Below are 23,247 nucleotides of genomic sequence, written 5' to 3'. Positions count from 1 at the left end.
ACTTTTTATTATCACGCACTTCCTTTGTTTAACCGATCCTTATTTCATTATAATAACAGTGAAAGTAAGTATGCAGAGAAATTATCGAAAATGTAGAAAGAAGTGAGTTATACGCTACTCTCGAGCAGTTACTTCGACTCTTGTTCGAAGTTAGAAATGTAACTGACGACTGTAAAATCAATTCCCTCTTACTTCTTTCAACAGACTTATTTTCTACTGCAATTACCCTTCGCTGTACGTATCATTACTATAATAGTAGTGTGTGACACGATGCCATTGGATGCGTATCTACCGTTTAAAGAATAATGAATCAACCCTTCGTACTCTTACATATTTTTTTCATAGCCCTCTTCATATTATCCTTTGTTGCGAGCTAATATAGCGTAAATATTCTCCTTCGATAATGTTTCGTAAAATAGAACGAGCGAAGAATATTATCCACAAATTGGACGGAAGAATTTTTAGTTGAAAATGAAATATCGTCCACGTGTGCTTCTTCAACATATCACAAGGGATAAACGTCCAACATATTTTCTTCTACGATCAGGCAAGCATTTATGAGTTGGCATTTCATGGTGCAAAGTTTATTGTTACGTTCTCTACATGCATCGGTACATTTGCAGAACGTTATCCACTGGAAGCATCGATACAAATAGTCTCAAAATCCACTGCACTTCTATTTCATGCCACCATTTAGTTCGTTGCAACGTGAATTCGGTATTTATAACGTCTACCTCGAATAAGGGAACCAAGCATCACTAGAGTAGCAGAAAGCTTTCAAAAAGTTGCAGTAGGACCGTCAGGTGTACAGATGCGTTTTTAAATTGTGTGGTTTACAAAGCTTGAAGGTAAAATTTCAAACATTTTATTTGTATATTCCACAATTCGCAAGATAGGAGGTACGTTAATTTGTTTATTAAATTCTGCATTTTTATTTCTCAGCCATGCTCGTCATGAGTACATTAGTGAGAGTGTTGTATGACCGTGCACAACGGTAAAAAGGACACACACTTTTACAATAATTGTAGACAATTTACGATAATTAAACAGTCAGTAAAAATCACAGTAACAACGAAAATTCTTATTTACTCGTAGAGTTTGACAGAAGATTGTACGAAGAGTAAGTCATCTTCATGATCTATAATAAAGTACGAAGTTGTTAGAATTGCAATAATGATTTATAATTTACTGGTTAAAAGCATTGAAATTGTACTAACTGACACGAAAGATTGCGAAGATAAAACAACAACGTGACCGCTTGTCATTTTAACAGGTCTATCAGTTCTAATCAGGATCAGTAATAAACTTTTCATTACGTCAGTAGGTAGCATGGTCCAATCCATATCATAAATAGCATCGCGAACTTTGTTGCTCTAAAAATTACGTCGATCGTACGTAAATGAAAACATGTATCATAATTTGAGATCAAATCCATTTTGAATAGTGATATATTAGCTACTAGTACTAATAAGTTAGTAAGTTACAAGTTACAGGTCACAAAATACTTTTTTACAATTTTACAATTGTATACCACATGGAATAATCAGTTGACTTTTAATTCGTAAAATTTACATATACAACGTTATTTGTTTTACTACGAATCGTGCTTAGTTTTTTATTATAATACCGATAACTTGTAAGATCAAAAATTTTATTTGTAACATTAAATTCATTTTACACGAGAGCGCAAGAAATGAGAAAAAATCACTCTGTTCTTGTCCTTCTCGCGACATTAATTAATCACCGTACCATAATATTATCATTAGACACAGAGTAAAAATCTCAAATAAAATCGTCGTTTCTGCTACTCCGTGCTATTGCACTCGAAGATACATGTAGCGATCGAATAGAAACGAAAAGCAGTGCCAACCTTCAACGTCACCTCGTTCCCAAACCAACAGTATAAATACACCTGCATAAGCATACAGCACAAATAGAAGCCGCTCCATAAGAAGTTCATACTGAACGGATCTACCTTGGAAAACTGATAAACACTCAGACATAGTACTATCGAACTTATGCAAAATTGTAAGAAAATCATGTACTGAAACACACTGTTCACTGTTTTAGCAAATCTGCAATCAAAGAAAAAATTAGAAAATTCGGTACTAAGAATTTCAGAATTTATGATCACGAAAAATGCACATCTATTTGTACTCGTAAATTTCGTAGTGATGTCTAATTAAGTTCCCAATAATCTTATTGCATCTTATCTTGAATTCTTCGTTAGACATAGTGTTCCTTCTCGCTGACGTCAATGAGAATGATAGATTTCTAGCTCGATGACAAAATATCTCAAATTGCGTGCCGACTTGTATCATCAATCCTGCGATCAGTGTTTCGTTGGCCACGCTGGTATTTGCACAGATCAACAAACCAACTGTTTGATACACTAGGGATATCGTGTACACTTTTTGCGAGGATAAATCGTACGGCATCCAGTCGGACACTGGTAACTCTCTCATACTTATGAGTTTTTTGTATTGTCCCACGGTCGCAAAGAACACTGCCGATTCGTTCAGGATCTCGCAGTATATCGCCAGTTTTCTGTAACAAACTTGTAAGCAGTAATTCATGGCAAGATGATCGTGAGCCGCGTAAGTGTAGTCCACGAAGGAATATTGTAAAAAAGAAAACCTGGCATAATCATCGTTCTTTCGTTGGATGCGTTCTTCCTGATCGTCTCTCGCGATACAATTCTCGTTCAACAACATATTCATCACATTTATAATTTTTCCTCGCCGGACAAAGAGATTGGCTACTTTAAGGCAGACTCCTACCACAGAGACGCAGAGAGAAAATTTGTCGGTCATAGCCTCCAGGTTTTTGCTAGTAAACGAATCCACGCAAGAGCAGAACGTGAAGAAGTATAGTAGCAAAATCATGAACACCGAGTAAACGTTGTACAGACGATACTTGAGCGAAGTGTGTGGCCATTTAGCTGGTCTCCAGTAACCGCAGTAAGTGAGCAAAGCAAACGACAGAGGAAGTCTGTGCATCGTTTTGTTTCTTAGTTACCTCTGCCTATATTTTCTTAGAAAATCATCGACTAAAAACTAGTCGATGATATATACAAAAAATCTTGTTTAAAAATTTCTTTTTAAAAGATGAATATTTCGTCAAAAAAGGAAAAGAATATCGTTATGATTTTATTTTCCTATATTTTTGCCTGGAAGAATTTGATCGAAGCGTACAAAAATCTAATTGTGCGAATATCCTACTTTTAATTATACTTAACAAGCTTGATTATGTCAGTTACAAATTTTTATCAAAGCTGCTTGACTGTTACAGAATGAAAGAGCTTCCATCAAATGCGCGACTCTATTACCTGTCTTCTTTTCCACCGATCTTTTTTTGTCGACCAAGACATCTTTATTATTATTACATTACATACATCCCCTATGGTTATGCGATTACAGAAAAATCAATGAAATATTTCCCAGTTGGGGCTTTCACTTAGATAGAATCGCGATTAAGAGTAAAGTTTCTCTATAGTTCTATAACTGATGACAGTCTATATAATTGGCTAAAAAGTATTTATTTATTATAGGCATCTCCTGTCGTTTCCGGGAAGCCACAATGTTCCAACTAGTCGATCGGGGGCAAAGTACGGAGTCGAGAAACGAAGAAAGGGTCGAAATTGTCCTGGAAATAGATAATGATTCATCGGCTATTATCTGTCTCCCCTCAACGAAAATTAATAAAAAATAAACTTTAGAACACGAAGTACCATCAGTCTGCTTTCATCGGTCGCAAGGAACAGAAGGTTGCGGTTTACTCATTGTGAATAGTTTCATTGACGAAAAATGAGAGTCAAAAGAGAAAGTGATACAGGCACGGTAATCAAACGCATGGTATTCATGTTTCAAATAATTTATTGGAATGCACTCTAGATACTCTGTTGCACGTTTCGCGTGTTGTGTTCGATTTGCTTTTTTCTCTTCCTTTTTCTAAGTGGACAATTATTATTCTATTCGGAAGTATCGAAGGCAGACGGTTCTAAATTAAGAGAATTCCCGCATTTTCATGATTCCCGGCTCTGTTGGAAAAAATTGAACGCTGAGTAAGAAGTCTTCAGAAGCTGCAACATAAATGTTTCTAGCAATTTTCTATCGAAAAATGTAAAAGAAGAAAGGTTTAGACGATACTGACTGTCATGAAGGACTCAAGATTGACGGAGATGACGTAAATGCTGGTAAATTCGATCGGCCTCATAGCGCGCCTCATTAACATCAAAAAAGCTTTCTTAACGTTGTTATTTAACGATGTCCAGTCAGTTCTGAATATCATATCAGAAAGTTCCAAACTCTACACGGACAATTATATCATTTTACTCAATTAGTTGTAAAATTTCCAAAAGGTGGGATTTCCTGTCAATGGACTGCGGATATTTATGTAAATTCATATTCTTGTGCATACAATTGGAGAAGTAGAGCTTCAGCACAGTTGTTTCACCTACGAAAAATTGTAATATTACAATATTTTTATATATTTGCCTATTTCTTTCCACGTTAAGCGCTTTCTATGCATTGATGGACCTTTAAATTTCTCATAATTGCATAAATATCCGTAGTCTAATTATAATACGAGCATTTTTGACTGACAGGAAATGCGAAGTCTCTATGTGAACGCTATTCACTTAAAAGAAAGTCATATCCAAACGTTTACGTCTAATGCATACAGGAAACCCGACCTTAAGGTTTTATTCTATTTTTCGTGGTAATAGCGAACCTTGAGTTTGACTTCATTGCTGAACCAGCAGTAGTAAAATATCTGCATCAACGAGCAGGCCATGTAGAGAAGCGTTCCTACGAATCTCGAATCCATTTCGATTTGTGTTATTCGATAGAAATTGAAACAGATCGTAGACAGGCTTGTACAGAATTGAAAGAGCATGATCATTTTAAATTCCTCGTTCACCATTTCGCCAAATCTGTAAGCTCATAAATAAGAAAATGTTACAGTGAAGAAGTTATATATATTAATTCCTCTGTGAAGCTATCAAAAGAGAAATAAATCGGCAAACTGACTTGTAGATATGATCGTGATGATGAACACACAGCTTCACTGAATAATTCTGGTTCGATTCGATGTTCTTCAGACGATGCTCTAGTATTTCGAATTGGCAGTTAATATGTATCAACAGGCCACTGTACAGAGAGTCGCTAGCGACGCATCCAAAGGTGCATATCGTCGTGAATAACGACTGATAAAGGAAAGTAAGCAGATATGTAGATAACGACGAGTATTCGTATGGTATCCATGTTCGAAACGCTAGTTTTCGGTTCTTGAAATTTGCTAGAAGCGACACTACGAGTATAAAGAAATCAGAAATCACGAGCAGGGTCATGTAACCAAGTGTGTTCCAACTGGAAGAGAAATATAAAAGAGAATAATACTTTTCGTCGATGAGAACTTGTCAATTAATTTAGACTACGATCTTGCTTAACGTAGGCACCTTATATTTTACTTCTCTTCTATTACTTTATTATATGTCATCGTAAAATGTACGTTCCATGTTTGTAGTTAAATATATAATTATTATATTACTAAAACAATTTACCGTCAATATGAAAAATTTATTTATCGTATATACATGTATGTAGACATATATTATAGAAATGAAACAGCAAATTACTTACTCGGTAATTTTCTCGAATTTCAACAGAATTTCGAACTCTTCTTCGTTCATTGGTAAAAATGGCTCCCTTTGAAGCGTATTGCACAAATGTAGGAAATTTGCTCGATATACCAGTATAGTGAAAAGCTTGATGCACGTGACAAACACCACCACTGTCACGGAGAAATTATCGCTGAAATCATCTGTGTTTTCTACGTTGCATATCATATCTAATATTTGAGAAAGCAAGAAACTATTGAGAACCAGAAATGAGAATACTGTATAAATTTCATACAGAAATTTTTGCAGAGGTGTCTTCCACGAAAGAGGCGGGTAACAGCCGCACAATGTGAACAACAAAAATGTCCATCGTAGTATATGCATCTTCCAATTGAAAATTTTCTATTATCAGGCACTTTTTCTATTTAATTGATTCTTACTTTACCAGAGTGACGCCAATGGCGAGCATGAAATAATTATCGAAAATGTAGAAAGAGGAACACTTGTACAACACCCTCGAGCAACTTTCGTTCGAAGTTCGAGAGTCACTGACGGTAGTAAAATATCAATATCCCTCTTACTTTCTCGGTATGACTTATTTTCTAACTGTAACTTACCCTTCGCTCATGCGTATCATTATCGTAATAATATGTTTGATCGTTAAAAGAATAATGAATCAACCCTTCATATCCGCACGTACTTTTTTATGCACCCCTTCATATTGTCTTCCGTTAGAAGCTGGTATAATGCAAATATTCATCATCGATAGAGTTTTTTAATACGGAAGGAACAGAGAATATTATCCATAAATTAAAAGCATTTTTAGTGAAAAGTGGGGTATCGTACAGGTGTGCTTTTTCAACAGATGAGAAAGGAAAAACATCTAACATATTTACCTCTACGATCAGGCAAGTATTTCTGGGTATCTTTAGCAGTGTATAATGTTTATTGTTATACAGTCCACTTGTATCGATACATTTGTAGAACTTAGTCCTTTCGAAGAATCGAAAGAAATAATATCAAGATCCACAGTTATTCCACTTCGTGTCATCATTCAGTTCCTTGCAACATGTTAAACAATGAGTACGAAGTTTTCGTTAGCTGTAATAAGAAAGCATGCACTTTTACATTTATTTTAGAATATTTTACCGTAAAGTCGGATGTCTTCTGTAGAATTTACAAACTATATTATTTTAATTTGCATATGCAATTACCTTACGTATTATTTGCTATGTTTCTTGTTTTATAAATCTAATATCAACCGTCACGGAAAAGCCGAGATTCAATGTTACCAGGTAGCCACTGGTAGATTCGATGGAATGCGTTGTGCGTGTCATGATCACTAAGAGAATCTTCGTTTTTTTCGTCCAATTATCAAATATCATGGCAGGTATGTCAAGGCTCTGCAATGAAAAGATATTACACGAAACGTTTTATCAAAAATTTCCATACTTACCTGAGCCTCGTTTTATTTCGTTAATGAAACTCCAAATTTAACTTCGTCATTGAGTTGGTCCTGATTTTCCACGTTTATAATTATATCTACAATCTGAGTACACACGAGAGACAATATTTTATATTAATATTAAAATACCAATATTAAAAGCCACACGAACAACGCGTGTAAGTTGTACAAAGATTTTGTGATCGTTGATGTTCACGATTTCGATGGTAAGCAACCGGCGATTGAAAGAAGAATACGTGACCATTATAGCACGCGCACAATCATTTTCATGGGAATTTATCGGCTAAAAGTGACGTAAAATTTGTTGCGTGTCCAGTTTGATTTTACATCATCTCGAATTTATTTATTTTAAACGAGAATTTGGATGAAACGTAGAGATCGTACATACCAATTATTTCGTTAGAAAAGAAAAAATAAGCTATTTAGATTATTAAATTAAAATAAAATAGTTCTTGTTAATATGTGAAAACTCAAATTCTATAAATAACGAAGGAACGGTCTATACGGTAAAATTCTAAGCGTTTCCAATATCATTGACTATCCCAGAATATTGACAAGCTCCTGTATCCCATTGATAGAACCTGTTATCGTTGATTGTAAATATATCCTGTGGTTTCGGGAGAATAATGTGTTATATATCATCAGATTTGTTAATAATACAACGATGAAAAATATGCTACAGTACCTCTGAAAACGTCGCAGTGATTTCGTTCTCTTCTTCCGATTTATAAATTTACTAGTTTTCTTCATACCGTGGACGGTGATCAGTCGTTCCAAGCGTAGCTTCATTTTTATTTTTATTACGAACAGGAGGGCAAGGAAAAAAATGCATGTAGTTTTAATAACGCCATAATTCAGTTATTTCCATCTAACAATAAGCTTTATTAATGTGTGTGATAAAAGAAAGCATTTGTAATAGATCGCATGCGAGTGTTCGACATTTCGTATTATTCTCGGTTTAGACGAACATGATTCTTATTTTTCTGTATTGCTTTGTTGACTCAAATCATACGCCCAGCAGAAGTCTTCGATATCGGAATAACTCGATTGAGAAATTCAAATACAGAGTCTGTAATATTTCCAGTTGTTGTTCGTCGAATCGAATCTACTTCGAAATCGTTGAAAATTTTTAGTAAAATAGTGCGGAAGTTCGCGAAGATTCACTGTCGAAACCTGGTTCTTGCTTAAGTGTTAGAAATGTATTATTCTTGCATACTATGTAATTTATTTCGTTGTTTCAATGATTCGTTTTCATTTTCCTCTATTGTAATTCTTCCATTACGTGGCGAAGGAACTAAGACAACTTATTCTCCGCATGTGTTCTACTGCGATGACTTACTCTGTAGCAGCATGTTATACGTCGAGTAAGTGGTTTTTATCAACTGCGACAAACGGAGCATTTGATAAAACATAATTTTAATAAGTGTCGAGATAAGTTTGTTTTTGAAAAAAAGTACGTAACATTCATTCGAAAACGCTTGCAGTTTGTATTATCTTGCATTCGGCGTTTAACTTAAGATTATTGTCACGAATCGTTGCAGTACTTCTCCCTACGTATCTACTATTTCAAAGAATAAAAATTGGAAAATACGAAACAGGGAAAGCGACAATTTTCTGAACTATATCTTTTTAAGAACGTCAGTTTATATGATTAATTTATTCCAACGAGCCATATTAATCTAAACACATCAGAATTCTTTGTAATATTTTTCAAGCTTCTATCATTTTCCATTTATTTCAGGTATAAATTCAACACGTGGGTAAAATTTGTATTGCTGTTAACAAATTTCCAAGCAATGGCCATCTATTTCAAAAGGTAGGATCTTTCGGATTCAACGAAAATGATATAAATAAATATAATACAATAGCTACGCCTAGTATTTTAGGCTCAGATCTGTTTCACACTGCGAATTACTCAGTTTATTGAGTATTCGCATTAATCTAATTTTCCACTCACTGCTATAATGTATTTCTATATAGATACTGACACCTTTGAAAGATTCCAAGTTCATGGGTAAAATATAGGCGCTTGTAATCTCAACAGGCGTCAATGAACGTGCCATGATTACCACAAGCATCTTCTTGGCGTCGTTGCTCAAATTTGTCCAATCGCTATGATATATCATATTAGGAATATCGAGGCTCTGCAGAAATAAAAAGTCGACAGGTTTTTGGTTTACGAGAAATTCATATTACAGCTACATATGTACCTACCTTTAATTTCGCTACATCTCCGAACCAACAAAAGTAAAAAGTTTGAAGTAAGGCGGAAAAAATAAACAGTACCGAGCCTATTAATTGCGAACCAGCGTTTGATTCTGTTACTCGATAAACGTTGAAGCATATGGCGGCTGCGCTTACCATAAATTGCACGCACATCATTTTGCTAAACAAATTATTTACCATTTCGGCGAATCTGCAATTATTGAAACAAATATTATTTAATTATTTTCTTTAATCGGAGATCACAGAGAAAGAAAGTGAGAAATCATATTCTCCGTTTCTTGACAGAAGAGCACTGTCAACATTCAAATAATCCTGCATTAGCAAAAGTATCGTTTTATGAGGTTTTGATGCTATTTGCTAGAAATTTTTCAATTCTCTTCATAATTTCGAAAATATTGCCCGTTTTAGTATAATAATTTTAGTCGTAAAATAAGAAACTAATAAAAATACAATTTATTTTCGTTTTCCTGTGATCTTCGATTATCTTCGCTAGTTCGTTACTTTGTTTAAATAAAAGCACGAAGGAAACAAACCTGTATATTGCATTATGGTGCCGAACGCAGTGTTTTAACGATAGAATTTCATCTCCTCCGATATTGTGCAGGCGATTCACCAGTATCTCGAATTGACAACAGATTTGAAGCAACAGGCCGGCGAACAACGTGTCGAAAATACTGATACCGGCGGAGATGACCATTGAACCGACGAACTGGTATATGAATGTCATAGAAAAAGTAAACCACGAGGAAGTGAAATCGAAAGGTAACCAGGCGCGAAACGCTAATTTTTTTAATTTGAAATCAGTCATCAATGTCGCTACTATTAAAGAAAGCACGCAGAATGCGTTTTGAATAGTATAAAACATAGCGATTTTCCTAAAAAAAAAGAGGAAAAAATAATATTTTAAATAATTTCCTTACAACTATACATATTATAGCGAACAGAAAGAACTTACTCGATTAGATTGTCGTATCTCGCGTGAATTTCTACTTCCTCATTGTTCTCCGGCACAAAGGGCTTCTTCTTCAGTAGACCCAATATATTTATGATAGTTTTTCGCCCTAAGACTAAGCTGACAAATTTGCAACTCGTGATAAGTACCGTGACAGTTACGCTAAAATTCTCACTCAAATCGTCCTGCGTTTCCACGTTGTAGAAAATATCCATGATTAGCGTGAGGGAGTAGCTCCACAAGTACATCGTCATGAAAACCGTATATAAATTATACAGAAAGCGTTTCGTCGGAGACTTCAACGTGGGCGGTAGAAAATACCCGCTGGCGATGAAAAGTTTGAATGTCCATCGTAGTACGTGCATTTTCAATATTTGCGGTATGATTTGTCTTAAACTTCGCGTTAGGAAAGATCGAACGATCAAGTACCTTCGAACAATTAGGTCTTATACTATCAGTCTTCGCAATATGACCAGTAGAATTTTTTTACGGTATATTTCAATTCATCAAAAGAAGAAGTTATTTCAAATCAAATGTAGTATCGAACATGAGAATATGAAAATAAAGATTATCTTTGAAGTAAGTGTATCGTTCGAAGCATTAGATGCTACTAAGAGCCGTAGGTAAACGAAATGTTTACGCTGCCTTAAATGGGATAGTTCCCTCTTGGAATTCACCCCCGTGTAATTATCGTCATTATCGATGTTACCGTGCTGCGACGATGCAAGAAATTACATTTTTAAAAACCATTATTATAGAGTGGTCGTTTCTCTCTATTTTCCATTTCCAGCTTCCGCTTATTTCATTGGATTGAAATATACATGCTGTGGTGGCACTAAACGTCATAGCGTGTGTCATTTAACCGACAAGTTACATTCTAATTGATTGATTACCTTAAACTCGGCATCGTCCCGAGTAGCGTAGGTACATCCTTAGGTGATTACATCTTTAATGCAGACGTTTCCACTGTTTCTAACGTGCAATTATATTACTGCCCGTCAGCGTACTTTTTATAGCGAGCTTATACGCGTTTAGTTAGTTTTCAAGAATCGAACAAGGAAGACAACTTTTAATTATAGTTGCTTATAGGATAGGGAACCGGGAGTTTCAGTGCACGAAAGGGAGAATAGACTGAGGTAGGGTTATTTGCATTAAGCTGTCCAATTTACCTTGCAATTTGGTTATGAACAATTTTTGAGCGATTGATAATTAAAACTTTAACTCATTATTACATGTTTGATAAGTAGTGAAATACGTGTAAAGTGTTATATAAATATGTAACACTTTTGCTCATTAAAAAGATTAAGAAGTAAGAGGGTTATAGAACTAATGTCAACATTCAGTTATATGAAAGAGTCAATTGCCCATTTTTATGGCGATTAGAAAAGATTCAAGAACGAGAAATGATTTATTGATGTATTGAAGTATTGATGTGTGTGTCGTAAAAGTAAAACATGTTTCATGTGAGTTTGGAGAAAGATAGTTCCTTGATTTGCTTTGTTGAAGCAAATCAAATGCAGAACAGGAAGTGTTTAGCAACCGAGAAGCAGAATATTCGATACAGAGATGATTACAACGGTAATTGCGAAACTATTTCTATGAAAATATTTCTTTTTAATGGAAATAGAATCGCGTTCAGGTACGTCAAATACAGTGCAGTTCATTTTATTATATTTTTTCAGTAGTAGCATTTTCTATTTCCTTTTAAGATCTAAAAACAACCACCTATTTCAAATATTATTGAATAGTGTTACAAGAATCGCAAAATACAATAAAATCATTTCCTAATCATTTGTTTGAACATAACATACCGACTGTTTGATACAGCAGAAAATCGTGTGGATATTGTGGGAGAATAAATCGTGTGGTATCCAGTCGAACACTGGCAACTCCTTCATAGTTATCAGATTATTATAAAGTCCTACGATCGCAAAAACGCTGCCGATTCGTTCAGTATTTCGCAGTAGATTGCCAGGTTTCTGTAACAAACTAATAAGTAGCAACTCATGGTGAAAATAATCGTGTGTCGTGAAAATATAGTCCAGGAAGAAATATTATATCAAAGAAAACCTTGCATAATCATTGTCCTTCCGTTGGAAGCACTATCTGGATCTCACTGGAATGTTTGAAATTTATTGTGTTTGCATGGTACATAATTTACTGCGCTGTTTCAATAACTCGTTTTCTATTGTCTCTATCCTAATTCTTCCATTGTGTGACGAAGGAACTAATACAACTTATTCTCCGCATGTGTTCTACTCTGATGACTGACTCTGTAGCAACATGTTGTACGCCGAGTAAGCAACTTTCATCAACTACGACAAACGGGACACTTTATAAAACACAATTTTAGTAAGCAATTTTAGTAAGCCGCGAAATAAGTATATTTTTTGGAAAAAAAATGTAACACTTGTCGTTAACATCAATGAATGTTATCTCACATTCGGCAATCAACGTAAGATTATTTTGTAGAATATTTACAGTATTATTCCGTGTATCTATTATTTTGAGAACAAAAATTGGAAGAAGTTTAATCGCGCGACTTTACACTATTGACTTATTTCAATAAGCTACATTAATCAAGTGTACCAGAGTCTTTTGTAATATTTTTCGAATTAGTATCGTTTCTCATTATTTGAAGTCTAAACTCAATATGTGGACTGAATTTTCATTGTTAATTGCTAATTTTCAAACAATGACCATCAATTACAAAGGACAGAATAGTTTGGATGATTGACAGTCATATTTGAGTCAATTATACAAAAATTATACAAAATTGGGGGAACCGACTTTTCCCAAATCGATGGCGAATTACTCAGTTTACCGAGTATTGTTTTTAATTTACGTTTGTGCAAATAATGTATTTCTATATAGATACTGACACCTTTGAAAGATTCCAAGTTCATGGGTAAAATATAGGCGCTTGTAATCTCAACAGGCGTCAATGAACGTGCCATGATTACCACAAGCATCTTCCTGGCGTCGTTGCTCAAATTTGGCCAATCGCTATTATATACCATATTAGAAATATCCAGGCTCTGCAGAGATAAAAAGTCCACAAATTATTGATTTGCAAAGAAACGACAGCTCTTATTATATCTGCGTGTGTATTTATCTACCTTTACTTTCGCTACATCTCCGAACCAACAAAAGTAAAAAGTTTGAAATATGGCGGCAAACATGAACGAAGACCATCCTATTAATTGCGCAGTGTCTTCTATGTCTGTTAGTAGGTAAAGGGTAAAGCATATCGAGATTGCGCTTTCCACAAATTGCACGAACATTAATTTGTTAAAAAATTGGTTTACTATATCGGCGAAACTGAAATAATTGAGATAAGTGTTATTTCACAGTTTTCTTTAACTGAAGATTTTAGGCAAGAAAAGTAGCAAATCACGTTCCCCACTTTGTGACAGCTAAGCCGTGTTAAAATCCAGTATTGTCGATTAATCCCGCGGTATCAAAATTTCTTTTTATCCGTTTTTGAGACATGATATATATATATTTTTCAACCCCCTCCTTCATTTCTACAATTTTGTTATAGTATCAAAATATGGTTGATACCTTTGGTTTTCTCGGAACATAACCAATTACGTCTTTGCACCTAACAGCTCTTCTGCTTAACTATTCTAAGTTAAAATATTTCTTTTTAGTCGTAAAATAGAAAATCAATAAAGATACAACTTAATTCGGTTTCTCCCGTAATCTTCAATTACATTCGTCAGATCGTTAATTTGTTTAAATAGAAGCCCATAGGAAACAAACCTGAATATTTTATTATGATGCCAAACACAGTGTTTTATCGATTGAATTTCATTTCCTTCGATATTGTGCAAACGATAAACCAGCATCTCCAGTTGACAACATATGTGAAGCAATAGGCCGGCGAATAACGTGTCGAAAATACAGACACCATTGGATATGATCACTAAACCCACGAACTGATAGAGGAACGTCATAGAAAACGCAAACCACGAGGAGGTGATGTCGAAAGGAAACCAAGCGCGGAACATTAATTTTTTCGACTGAAAATCACCCATCAACGTCGTTCCTAATAAAGAAAACACACAAAATGTGACTTGGATCGTATAACCCACCGCGACTTTTCTAAAAAAAAAAAGGAAAAAAATAATATTATAATAATTTCCTTACAATTATATATATTACAACGAACAGAAAGAACTTACTCTATTAGATTGTCGTATCTCGCGTGAATTTCTCCTTCCCCATTGTTCTCTGGCACAAAGGGCTTGTTCTTGAGCAGATCCAACATATTTATGATAGTTTTTCGCCCTAAGACTAAGCTGACAAATTTGCAACCCGTGATAAGTATCGTGACAGATATGCTAAAATTGTCACGCAAGTCGTCCCGCGTTCGCGCGTTGAAGCAAATGTCCAGGATTAGGGTGAGGCAGTAGCTCCACAAGTACAACGTCACGAAGACCGTATATAAATTATAGAGAAAGCGTTTTGTCGGAGACTTCAACGTGGGCGGTAAAAAATATCCGCTGGCGATGAAAAGCTTCAATGTCCATCGTAGTACGTGCATTTTCAATATTTGCTGTGTAATTTGTCTTACTTACACTTCGTGTTAGGAAAGATCGAACGATCAAGTACCTTTCGCACGGTTAGGTTCTATAGTATCACTTTTCGCAATAATCACTAGCAGGATTTTTCTACGGTATATTTTAATTGTTCAGAAGAAGAATTATTCTTCTATTCTATTAAGAATTATTTCCAATCAAATGTAACATTGAACATGAGAATATGAAAATAAAGATTATCTTTGAAGTAAGTGTATCGTTCGAAGCATTAGATGCGACTAATAGCCGTAGGTAAACGAAATGTTTACGCTGCCTTAAATGGGATAGTTCCCTCTTGGAATTCACCCTCATGTAATTATCGTCATTATCGACGTTACCGCGCTGCGACGATGCAAGAAGTTACATTTTTAATAATCACTATTATAGAGTGGCCGTTTGTTTCTTTCTATTGCATTTCTGGCTTCTGTTTATTTCATTTGATTGAAATATAGATGCTGTGGTGGCAATAAACGACATAGCGTGTGTCATTTAACCGACGAGTTACATTCTAATTGATTGATTACCTTGAACTCGGCATCGTCCCGAGTAGTGTAGGTACATCCTTAGGTGATTACATCTTTGATGAAGACGTTTCCACTGTTTCTAACGTGCAATTATATTACTACCCGCTTGTGTACTTTTTATGGCGAGCTTATACGCGTTTAGTTACGTTTCAAGAGCTGAACAGGGATGACAACTTTTAATCGTGGGTGCTTACAAGATACGAAACCGTGAGTTTCAGTGCACGAGAGGGAGAATAAACTGAGGTAGGTTATTTGCTTTAAGCTGTCCAATTTAGTTTGCAATTTGGTTATGAACAATTTTTGAACGATTGATAATCGAAAATTTAACTCATTGTTACATGCTTCATAAGTTAAATACGTGTATTGTGTATACGCGTATTGTATTATACAGGGTGGTTGGTAATTGTTGGTACAAGCGGAAAGGGGGTGATTCTACGCGAAAAAAGAAGTCGAAAATATAGAATAAAATTTTTAAAAAAATTTTTTTTTGTTTTTTAAATTTTTCCATCGAGACAACGATCTACAGTGAGATCCGTTATAACGGGTCGTGATAAAGTGCACGCGTACCGAGCGAAAATTCAAAGTCGATTTTCTCGAAAAAAAGTCTCAAACGAAAAATTTTTATTCTATATTTTCGACTTCTTTTTTCGCGTAGAATCACCCCCTTTCCGCTTGTACCACCAGTTACCAACCACCCTGTATACATATGTAACACTTTTGCTCATTAAGAAGATTAAAAAATAAGAAGGTTGTTGAACTAATGTTAACATTCAGTTTTATGAAAAAGATGGCGATCAGAAAAGATAGAAAAATTAGAAATGATTTATTGATGTATTGATGTATTGGTGTGTATGTCGTAAAAATAGAACATGTTTACTAAATTTCATGTGAGTTTAGAGAAAGATGGTCCTTTGATGTGCTTTGTTGAAGGAAATCATACGCAGAACAGGAAAGCTTTAGCAACCGAACATACAGAACATTCGATAGAGAGATGATTACAATAGTAATTGCGAAACTATTTCTATGAAAATATTTCTATTTAATGGAAATAAAATTGTGTTTGCCTTCTGAAAATATACTCCAGGTGATGTTCAGGTACGTCAAATATAGTACTCAAATATAGTGCATTCTTTTTTATTATGTCTTCTCCGTAGTATCATTTTCTATTTATTTAAGTTCTAAAAATAACCATCCATTTCAAATATTATTGGATAGTGTCGCAAGAATCGCGATATATAATAAAATCATTTCCTAATCATTTGCTGGAACATATCAACATATACCAGGAACATCGTGTAGGGATTGTGTGAGAATAAATCGCACATCATCTAGTTGAACGCTGGTAATTCCTTCATAGTTAACAGATTAGTATATAGACTCACGATCACAAAAACGCCGCCGATTCGTTCAGGTTTATTAAAAAAAAATAGGAAGTTCTCACGATATATCAGTAAAATGAAAATGAAAACTTTGGGGGTTGTGGAGACACAGTATCACCGTCACGGGAATATTATCGCTGAAATCTTCCATGTTTTTCTACATTGTATATTAGATCTAATATTTGAATAAATTATACAACAGCAACTAAACTATTCAGGAACAGGAATGGCAATACTGTATAAATCTGGTACAAAAATTTTTTGAGGGGTATTTTTCACGAAGGGGGTGGAAAGCAGCCACATAATGAGAGCAGCAAAAATGTTCACCGCATTATATGTATCGTTGAAGTGACAATTTTTTATTATCACGTACTTTTTTATTTAACTGACTCTTACTTTATTATACTAATAGGTATAGTAATTGTATAAAGAAATGATCGAAAATGTAGAAAGAACAGGCCTATACACCACTTTTGAGCAGCTTCTGCTCCAAGTTTGAAACGTGACTGACGATTGTAAAGTATCAATTCCCTCTTATTTCCTTCGATAGACTTATTTTCTACTGCAACTTACCCTTTGCTGATACGTATTGTTATTGTAAAAGTACCGTGTTACACGGTGTCATCGTATGTATAATTACTGTTGAAATAATAATGGATCGTCCGCGTCCCTTCAAATTATCCTCTGCTGCGAGCTGACGCGATGCAAATATTTACCTCCGATAGTGTTTCATAAAACGGAACGACCGGGAGATAGTTTCCATAAACTGGTTGAGAGAATTTTTACTGAAAAGTGGAGCATCGTACGCGTATGCTTTTCCAATAGGTGAGAAAGGACCAACGTCTAACGTATTTTCCTCTATGATCAGGCAAGTATTTATGGATTAGCATTTCACGATATAAAGTTTATTGCTATGTACTCTACATGCCTCGGTACACTTGCAGAACGTACTCGTCCAGAAAAATCCAAAGATATAATGTCAAGATCCGCTGCTCTTTCACTTCGTATCGTCATTTAGTTTGTTGCAACAAGTTAAAAACTGAGTATGAGGTTTTCATCAGCTGTAATAAAGAAGCAACGATTTTTGCATTGATTTTAGAATGTCGCATTATAAAGTCAGACGTAATACATAGGCTTTTATCACGGTGTATCATTTCAATTTGCCCACTTTGATTACTTCCCTCTCGAGCTATGCGTTATTCGAAGGAAACGTGTAGCGAAAAATATACAAAGAAGAAAGTTCAGTTTGAAACGTGCTCTTTTAAGAGAAATAATTCGACAGATAATTATGCACGCTGATGAAAATGGAATAATTCGTAATATACATTTAAATACTAACCGCTACGAAAGAATCGATGTTCAATGTTACCAGGTAGCCACTCGTAAATTCTATAGGATGTGTCGCTCGTGTCATGATCACTAAGAGAATCTTCTTTGTTTTCGTATCCCACGATGCCCAATTGCTCTTAAATATCATGGCAGGCACCTGAAGGCTCTGCAGTGAAAAGATATTGCGCGAAACATTTAACCAAAAATTGGTATATTTATGTCTGTCTTGTTCTTCTACTTCGATAACGAACCTTCAATTTCACTTCGTTACTGAACCAACAATAATACAGTATCTGCGCTATAATGCGAACTAGGAAAAGCGACGCCTCCAGAAATTTAGAAAGCATCGTTATGTTGGTCATTCGGTAGAGATTAAAGCATAGCGTAAATGCGATCGTACAAAATTGCAAGAAAAGTATTATTTTGAATTTCTCGTTCACCGTTTTAGAGAATCTGTAGCAATTCAGCATATGCTTTGTTAATAAGTTTGTTAATTAAACCTGTTTGCTGTCCTTTTAAGCTGGTAAAATGTTCGATGTGTAATAAATTCGCACGTAAAGGCAAACGAACTTATTGCACAACATAATAGATGATAAATTCGACACGAACTTGTAAATTTGTTGATAATGTTTGACGCACTGCTTCGCCGAATAATTCGAGTCCTCCTCGATGTTTCTCAGACGTTCCTCGAGTATTTCGAACTGGCCGTTAATTTGAATCAGCAAGCCAGCGAATAGCGTGTCACTAGCAACGTTTTGACAAGAGCACAGCAACGAAGTGGCAACTTCGTAAGCGTAACTGAACGTGTATGGCAACAGCTCCGAATAATCGTACGGTAGCCAAGCTCGAAAGACTAGTTTTCTCTTCTTGAAGTCCGTGAGGAACGCTCTTACGAATATCCATATCGCAGCCACCTCCACCAGAATTGTGTAACAAATCGCAATTCGTCTGTAAAAATGTTAATTTTAATTATCTAACGTTTTCATCCTTTGGAAAATTTGGCCCACTGGCGTACTGTTTCTTTCACATCAAACCCTTCCTGTCTATGTTAATTTTTTCTTAACCAAAATTACCACATTTTTCAACAGCATTTCTCTTGTCTGACAACAAGCAGCGACAGGAAGAAATTAAACAAATGTTCTTTTTTTAAATCTCTGCTTTTCATGCATTCAAAAATTAATTTTGTCCTTGCCCGCGAAAATTTGAAAAATGTTCATTGTTCCTGACCCATTCTGAAAAGTAGTACGTATAGGTACTTACTCGTTTGTTTTGTTAAATTTCATTTGAATTTTCTCTTCTTCGTCGTTCATCGGCGAGAAAGGTTCGCGTTCGAGGCTCTCGATCAAAGATAAGATACTTTCACGATGCTTTAAGATGATACTCAATTTGCAGCCGCTGACGAATACCACGAGAGTGATGTAGAAGTTGTCACTGAATTGGTCCTGATTTTCCACATTTATAATTATATCTAAAATCTGAGCGGACACGAGAGACAATATTAGAAGCCACACGAACAACGTGTAAAATTTGTACAAAGATTTTGTGAACGGTGATGTCCACGAACTTGGTGGCAAACAACCGGCGATCGAAAGTAGAACACGTGAAAATTGTAGCGTGCGCACAGTCATTTTTATTGGAATTCATCGGCTAAAGCTGACGTAAAATTCTTCTTTGCGTGTCCACTTGGATTTTACATCGTTTCTAATTTGTTTATTGAAAAAAAAAATTTAGATAAAACGTAGTGATCGTTCACACCAATTATTTCGTCACGATAGAAAAATAAACTATTTACTTTATTAAAGTAAAATAAATGACTTCTCGATGATATGGTGAAACACAAATTGCATGAATACGAATGAAAGGAGTGTCGTGTGGAATATAATTCTAAACGTCTTCGATATCACTGGCTATCTCCGAATATGGACGAGTTCATATATCGTATTAATAGAACTCATATTCTTGCGGAACACTTACCCCATTGTAAAACGTTCTATATCATTATGTTTGTTAATGATGCAACGATACGACATACAGTATAATACCTCTGAAAACGTTGAAGTAGCTTCGTCCCCTATTTCCGCGTTTCACATTTCTTATTAAAATTAGGTTTAACTACCTTGAAATCGTCATTTTACAGACCGTTGCGTCGTGCAGAGTCAGTCGTTCCAAGAAGGGTTATTTTTATTTCGAGAAGAAAAAAATGAACGGGGAAAGAAATGCAGATAGCTTCAGCAACGACGTATTTCTATTAATTCTGCACTACTGTTTCTAAGCTTTATTGACGTGTATAATATAAGAACGCGTTTAAACTAGATCGTGTGCTAGTGTTTCACGTTATGTATTACTCTCTGTTTAGAAGATGCTTCTTATTGTCCTGTATTGTTTTGTTGAAACAAATTACACAACAAATGGAAAGTCCTTCGCCATCTGATCGTAACTCGATAGAAAAATTCAGGTATAAAGTCTTTGGTCTTTTCAATTAGTAGTCATTGAATCGGATTTGCTCTGAAATTATTGAAAATTCTTAGTAAAATAATGCGGAAAATTATTCGCGAAAATCTCGCTGTTATAACCTGGACCTCACTTGAGTGTTTGAGATTTATTGTGCTTGCATGGTACATAATTTACTGCGCTGTTTCAATAAACCGTTTTTTGTTTCCTCTATCATAATTTTTCCATTGTGTGACGAAGGAACGAAAGGATATGCTGAATCCACTCCATACGGTCTACCGCGACGACTTATTCTGTACCAGCATGTTATACGCCGAGTAAGTGGTTTTCATCAACTACGACAAACGGGACACTTTACAAAACACAATTTTAGTAAGCAATTTTAGTAAGCCGCGAAATAAGTATATTTCTTGGAAAAAAAATGTAACACTTGTCGTTAACATCAACGAATGTTATCTCACATTCGGCAATCAACGTAAGATTATTTTGTAGAATATTTACAGTATTATTCCGTGTATCTATTATTTTGAGAACAAAAATTGGAAGAAGTTTAATCGCGCGACTTTACACTATTGACTTATTCCAATAAGCTATATTAACCAAGTGTACCAGAGTCTTTTGTAATATTTTTCGAATTAGTATCGTTTCTCATTATCTGAAGTCGAAATTCAATATGTGGACTGAATTTTCATTGTTAATTGCTAATTTTCAAACAATGACCATCTATTACAAAGGATAGAATAGTTTGGAAGATTGACAGTCATATTTGAGTCAATTGTACGAAAATTATACAAAATTGGGGGAACCGACTTTTCCCAAATCGATGAATTACTCAGTTTACCGAGTATTGTTTTTAGTTTACGTTTTTGCAAATAATGTATTTCTTTATAGATACTGACTCTCTTGAAAGATTCCAAGTTCATGGGTAGAATATAGGCGCTTGTAATCTCCACGGGTGTCAATGAACGTGCCATGATTATCAGAAGCATCTTCCTGGCGTCGTTGCTCAAATTTGGCCAATCGCTATGATATAACATATTAGAAATATCCAGGCTCTACAGAGATAAAAAGTCCAAAAATTATTGATTTAAGAAGAAACGGTAGCTCGTTTTATATCTATGTGTGTATGTATCTACCTTTACTTTCGCTGCATCTCCGAACCAACAAAAGTAGAAAGTTTGAATTAAAGCGGAAAACATGAACGATGTCCATCCAATTATTTGCAAACTGTCGTTTGTTTCTGTTAGTTGATAAAGAGTAAAGCATATCGCGACTGTGCTTACCATAAATTGCACGAACATCATTTTGTTAAAAAAATTGTTTACTATTTCGGCGAATCTGAAATAATTGAGATAAGTGTTATTTCACTGTTTTCTTTAATTGAAGATTTCAGGTAAGAAAAGTAACAAATCACGTTCCCCACTTTGTGACAGCCGAGCAGTGTTAAAATCCAGTGTTGTCGATTAATCCCGCGTTATCAAAATTTCTTTTTATTGGTTTTTGAGACACGACATATGTATATTTTTCAACCCCCTTCTTCATTTCTAAGATATGCTTGTTAGAATATCAAAATAGTATTAATACCCTTAGCTTTTTAGTCGTGAAATAAGAAATCAATAAAAATACAACTTATTTCGATTTCTCCCGTAACCTTCAGTTAGCGTTCGTTAGTCCGTTAAACTTTCATTAAATAAAAGCACACAGGTAACAAACCTGAATATCGTATTATGGTGCCGAACGCAGTCTTTTAACGATTGAATTTCATTTCCTCCGATATTGTGCAGGCGATCCATCAACATCTCGAATTGACAACAGATGTGAAGCAACAGGCCAGCGAAAAACGTGTCGAACATACTGACGCCAGTGGCTATGATCATTAAACCCACGAACTGATAGATGAACGTCATAGAAAACGCAAGCCACGAGGAGGTGAAGTCGAAAGGAAACCAAGCGCGAAACATTAATTTTTTCAATTTGAAGTTACTGACCAATGTCGTTCCTACTAAAGCAAGCACACAAAATGTGACTTGGATTGTATAGAACATCGCGACTTTTCTAGAAAAAAGAAAGAAGGAAAGAAATAATATTTTAAATAATTTTCTTACAACTATACATACCACAGCGAACAGAAAGAACTTACTCGATTAGATTGTCGTATTTCGCGTGAATTTGTACTTCCCCATTGTTCTCTGGTACAAAGGGCTTCTTCTTGAGTAGATCCAACATATTTATGATAGTTTTTCGCCCTACGACTAAGCTCATAAGTTTGCAACTGGTGATAAGTGCCGTGACAGTTATGCCAAAATTCTCACTCAAATCGTCCTGCGTTTCCACGTTGTAGCAAATCTCCATGATTAGCGTGAGGGAGTAGCTCCACATGTACAACGTCATGAAGACTGTATATAAATTATAGAGAAAGCGTTTCGTCGGAGACTTCAACGTGGGCGGTAGAAAATATCCGCTGGCGATGAAAAGTTTGAATGTCCATCGTAGTACGTGCATTTTCAATATTTACGGTATGATTTGTCTTACTTAAACTTCGCGTTAGGAAAAATCGAACGATCAAGTACCTTCGAACAATTAGGTCTTATATTATCAGTCTTCACTAGCAGAATTTTTTTACGGTATATTTTAATTGATCAAAAGAAAAAGGTATTTCCAATCAAATGTAACATCGAAGATGAGAATATGAAAATAAAGATGATCTTTGAAGTAAGT

The 23,247-nt window shown here is 35.1% G+C and overlaps 7 protein-coding genes across 7 annotated transcripts; all 7 read right to left on the bottom strand.

Annotated features, from left to right (window-relative positions):
* Window positions 1-907: 907 nt before the first annotated feature.
* Window positions 908-2,999, bottom strand: LOC117216631 (odorant receptor Or1-like). Its single transcript, XM_033463507.1, has 3 exons — window positions 2,158-2,999; window positions 1,871-2,075; window positions 908-1,373 (listed from the first exon to the last, which is right to left on the bottom strand). Exons 1-3 carry the CDS (start codon window positions 2,997-2,999, stop codon window positions 1,179-1,181), a joined length of 1,242 nt encoding a protein of 413 aa, XP_033319398.1. The 3' UTR covers window positions 908-1,178.
* An 869-nt stretch (window positions 3,000-3,868) lies between these two features.
* LOC117216629 (odorant receptor 94b-like) lies at window positions 3,869-6,223 on the bottom strand. Its single transcript, XM_033463505.1, has 5 exons — window positions 5,643-6,223; window positions 5,031-5,369; window positions 4,732-4,933; window positions 4,153-4,308; window positions 3,869-4,081 (listed from the first exon to the last, which is right to left on the bottom strand). The coding sequence occupies exons 1-5, from the start codon at window positions 6,002-6,004 to the stop codon at window positions 4,025-4,027; spliced, it is 1,116 nt and encodes a 371-aa protein (XP_033319396.1). The 5' UTR covers window positions 6,005-6,223; the 3' UTR covers window positions 3,869-4,024.
* Window positions 6,224-8,845: 2,622 nt separating this feature from the next.
* On the bottom strand, window positions 8,846-10,478 carry LOC117216445 (odorant receptor 33a-like). The gene is made up of 4 exons (XM_033463146.1): window positions 10,267-10,478; window positions 9,845-10,186; window positions 9,372-9,501; window positions 8,846-9,277 (listed from the first exon to the last, which is right to left on the bottom strand). Exons 1-4 carry the CDS (start codon window positions 10,476-10,478, stop codon window positions 8,960-8,962), a joined length of 1,002 nt encoding a protein of 333 aa, XP_033319037.1. The 3' UTR covers window positions 8,846-8,959.
* Window positions 10,479-12,965: 2,487 nt separating this feature from the next.
* Window positions 12,966-13,606, bottom strand: LOC117216444 (odorant receptor 67c-like). The gene is made up of 2 exons (XM_033463145.1): window positions 13,383-13,606; window positions 12,966-13,301 (listed from the first exon to the last, which is right to left on the bottom strand). The coding sequence occupies exons 1-2, from the start codon at window positions 13,545-13,547 to the stop codon at window positions 12,966-12,968; spliced, it is 501 nt and encodes a 166-aa protein (XP_033319036.1). The 5' UTR covers window positions 13,548-13,606.
* Window positions 13,607-13,947: 341 nt separating this feature from the next.
* LOC117216443 (odorant receptor Or1-like) lies at window positions 13,948-14,536 on the bottom strand. Its single transcript, XM_033463144.1, has 3 exons — window positions 14,451-14,536; window positions 14,029-14,370; window positions 13,948-13,969 (listed from the first exon to the last, which is right to left on the bottom strand). Exons 1-3 carry the CDS (start codon window positions 14,534-14,536, stop codon window positions 13,948-13,950), a joined length of 450 nt encoding a protein of 149 aa, XP_033319035.1.
* Window positions 14,537-17,579: 3,043 nt separating this feature from the next.
* Window positions 17,580-21,858, bottom strand: LOC117216442 (odorant receptor 94b-like). Its single transcript, XM_033463143.1, has 7 exons — window positions 21,666-21,858; window positions 21,288-21,584; window positions 19,339-19,553; window positions 18,688-19,026; window positions 18,330-18,531; window positions 18,089-18,244; window positions 17,580-17,810 (listed from the first exon to the last, which is right to left on the bottom strand). The coding sequence occupies exons 1-7, from the start codon at window positions 21,831-21,833 to the stop codon at window positions 17,760-17,762; spliced, it is 1,428 nt and encodes a 475-aa protein (XP_033319034.1). The 5' UTR covers window positions 21,834-21,858; the 3' UTR covers window positions 17,580-17,759.
* Window positions 21,859-22,196: 338 nt separating this feature from the next.
* Window positions 22,197-23,031, bottom strand: LOC117216441 (odorant receptor 59a). Its single transcript, XM_033463142.1, has 2 exons — window positions 22,670-23,031; window positions 22,197-22,584 (listed from the first exon to the last, which is right to left on the bottom strand). Exons 1-2 carry the CDS (start codon window positions 23,029-23,031, stop codon window positions 22,197-22,199), a joined length of 750 nt encoding a protein of 249 aa, XP_033319033.1.
* Between the last annotated feature and the right edge of the window lie 216 nt (window positions 23,032-23,247).

Source organism: Bombus bifarius, unplaced genomic scaffold, assembly GCF_011952205.1.
Source record: "Bombus bifarius isolate JDL3187 unplaced genomic scaffold, Bbif_JDL3187 scf7180000010271, whole genome shotgun sequence".
Taxonomy (NCBI): Eukaryota; Metazoa; Arthropoda; class Insecta; order Hymenoptera; family Apidae; genus Bombus; species Bombus bifarius.
Note: the sequence above shows the minus strand (reverse complement) of the source record. Positions and strands in the feature narration are given on the sequence as shown.

Excerpts from the sequence above, each read along its gene's own strand:
- LOC117216631 (XM_033463507.1), bottom strand. The coding sequence starts at position 2,999 with ATGCACAGACTTCCTCTGTCGTTTGCTTTGCTCACTTACTGCGGTTAC. Across the intron at positions 2,076-2,157 it reads CATCACTACGAAATTTACGA|ATTTGCTAAAACAGTGAACA; the intron begins GTACAAATAGAT and ends CTTTGATTGCAG. Across the intron at positions 1,374-1,870 it reads GGAACGAGGTGACGTTGAAG|AGCAACAAAGTTCGCGATGC; the intron begins GTTGGCACTGCT and ends CGTAATTTTTAG.
- LOC117216444 (XM_033463145.1), bottom strand. The coding sequence starts at position 13,547 with ATGTTCGTGCAATTTGTGGAAAGCGCAATCTCGATATGCTTTACCCTT. Across the intron at positions 13,302-13,382 it reads GAGATGTAGCGAAAGTAAAG|AGCCTGGATATTTCTAATAT; the intron begins GTAGATAAATAC and ends TTATCTCTGCAG.
- LOC117216443 (XM_033463144.1), bottom strand. The coding sequence starts at position 14,536 with ATGTTGGATCTGCTCAAGAACAAGCCCTTTGTGCCAGAGAACAATGGG. Across the intron at positions 14,371-14,450 it reads AGATACGACAATCTAATAGA|AAAAGTCGCGGTGGGTTATA; the intron begins GTAAGTTCTTTC and ends TTTTTTTTTTAG. Across the intron at positions 13,970-14,028 it reads CATCATAATAAAATATTCAG|ATTACGGGAGAAACCGAATT; the intron begins GTTTGTTTCCTA and ends ATGTAATTGAAG.
- LOC117216629 (XM_033463505.1), bottom strand. The coding sequence starts at position 6,004 with ATGCATATACTACGATGGACATTTTTGTTGTTCACATTGTGCGGCTGT. Across the intron at positions 4,934-5,030 it reads CATCACGATCATATCTACAA|ATTTGGCGAAATGGTGAACG; the intron begins GTCAGTTTGCCG and ends ATGAGCTTACAG. Across the intron at positions 4,309-4,731 it reads GCAATGAAGTCAAACTCAAG|AGTTTGGAACTTTCTGATAT; the intron begins GTTCGCTATTAC and ends TTGTCCGTGTAG.
- LOC117216441 (XM_033463142.1), bottom strand. The coding sequence starts at position 23,031 with ATGCACGTACTACGATGGACATTCAAACTTTTCATCGCCAGCGGATAT. Across the intron at positions 22,585-22,669 it reads AAATACGACAATCTAATCGA|AAAAGTCGCGATGTTCTATA; the intron begins GTAAGTTCTTTC and ends TCTTTTTTCTAG.
- LOC117216442 (XM_033463143.1), bottom strand. The coding sequence starts at position 21,833 with ATGATGTTCGTGCAATTTATGGTAAGCACAGTCGCGATATGCTTTACT. Across the intron at positions 19,554-21,287 it reads CAATTGACTCAAATATGACT|ATTTTAGATATAATTATAAA; the intron begins GTCAATCTTCCA and ends GTGTCCGCTCAG. Across the intron at positions 18,532-18,687 it reads CATTATCAACAAATTTACAA|ATTCTCTAAAACGGTGAACG; the intron begins GTTCGTGTCGAA and ends GAATTGCTACAG.
- LOC117216445 (XM_033463146.1), bottom strand. The coding sequence starts at position 10,478 with ATGGATATTTTCTACAACGTGGAAACGCAGGACGATTTGAGTGAGAAT. Across the intron at positions 10,187-10,266 it reads AGATACGACAATCTAATCGA|GAAAATCGCTATGTTTTATA; the intron begins GTAAGTTCTTTC and ends CTTTTTTTTTAG. Across the intron at positions 9,502-9,844 it reads CACCATAATGCAATATACAG|ATTCGCCGAAATGGTAAATA; the intron begins GTTTGTTTCCTT and ends CAATAATTGCAG.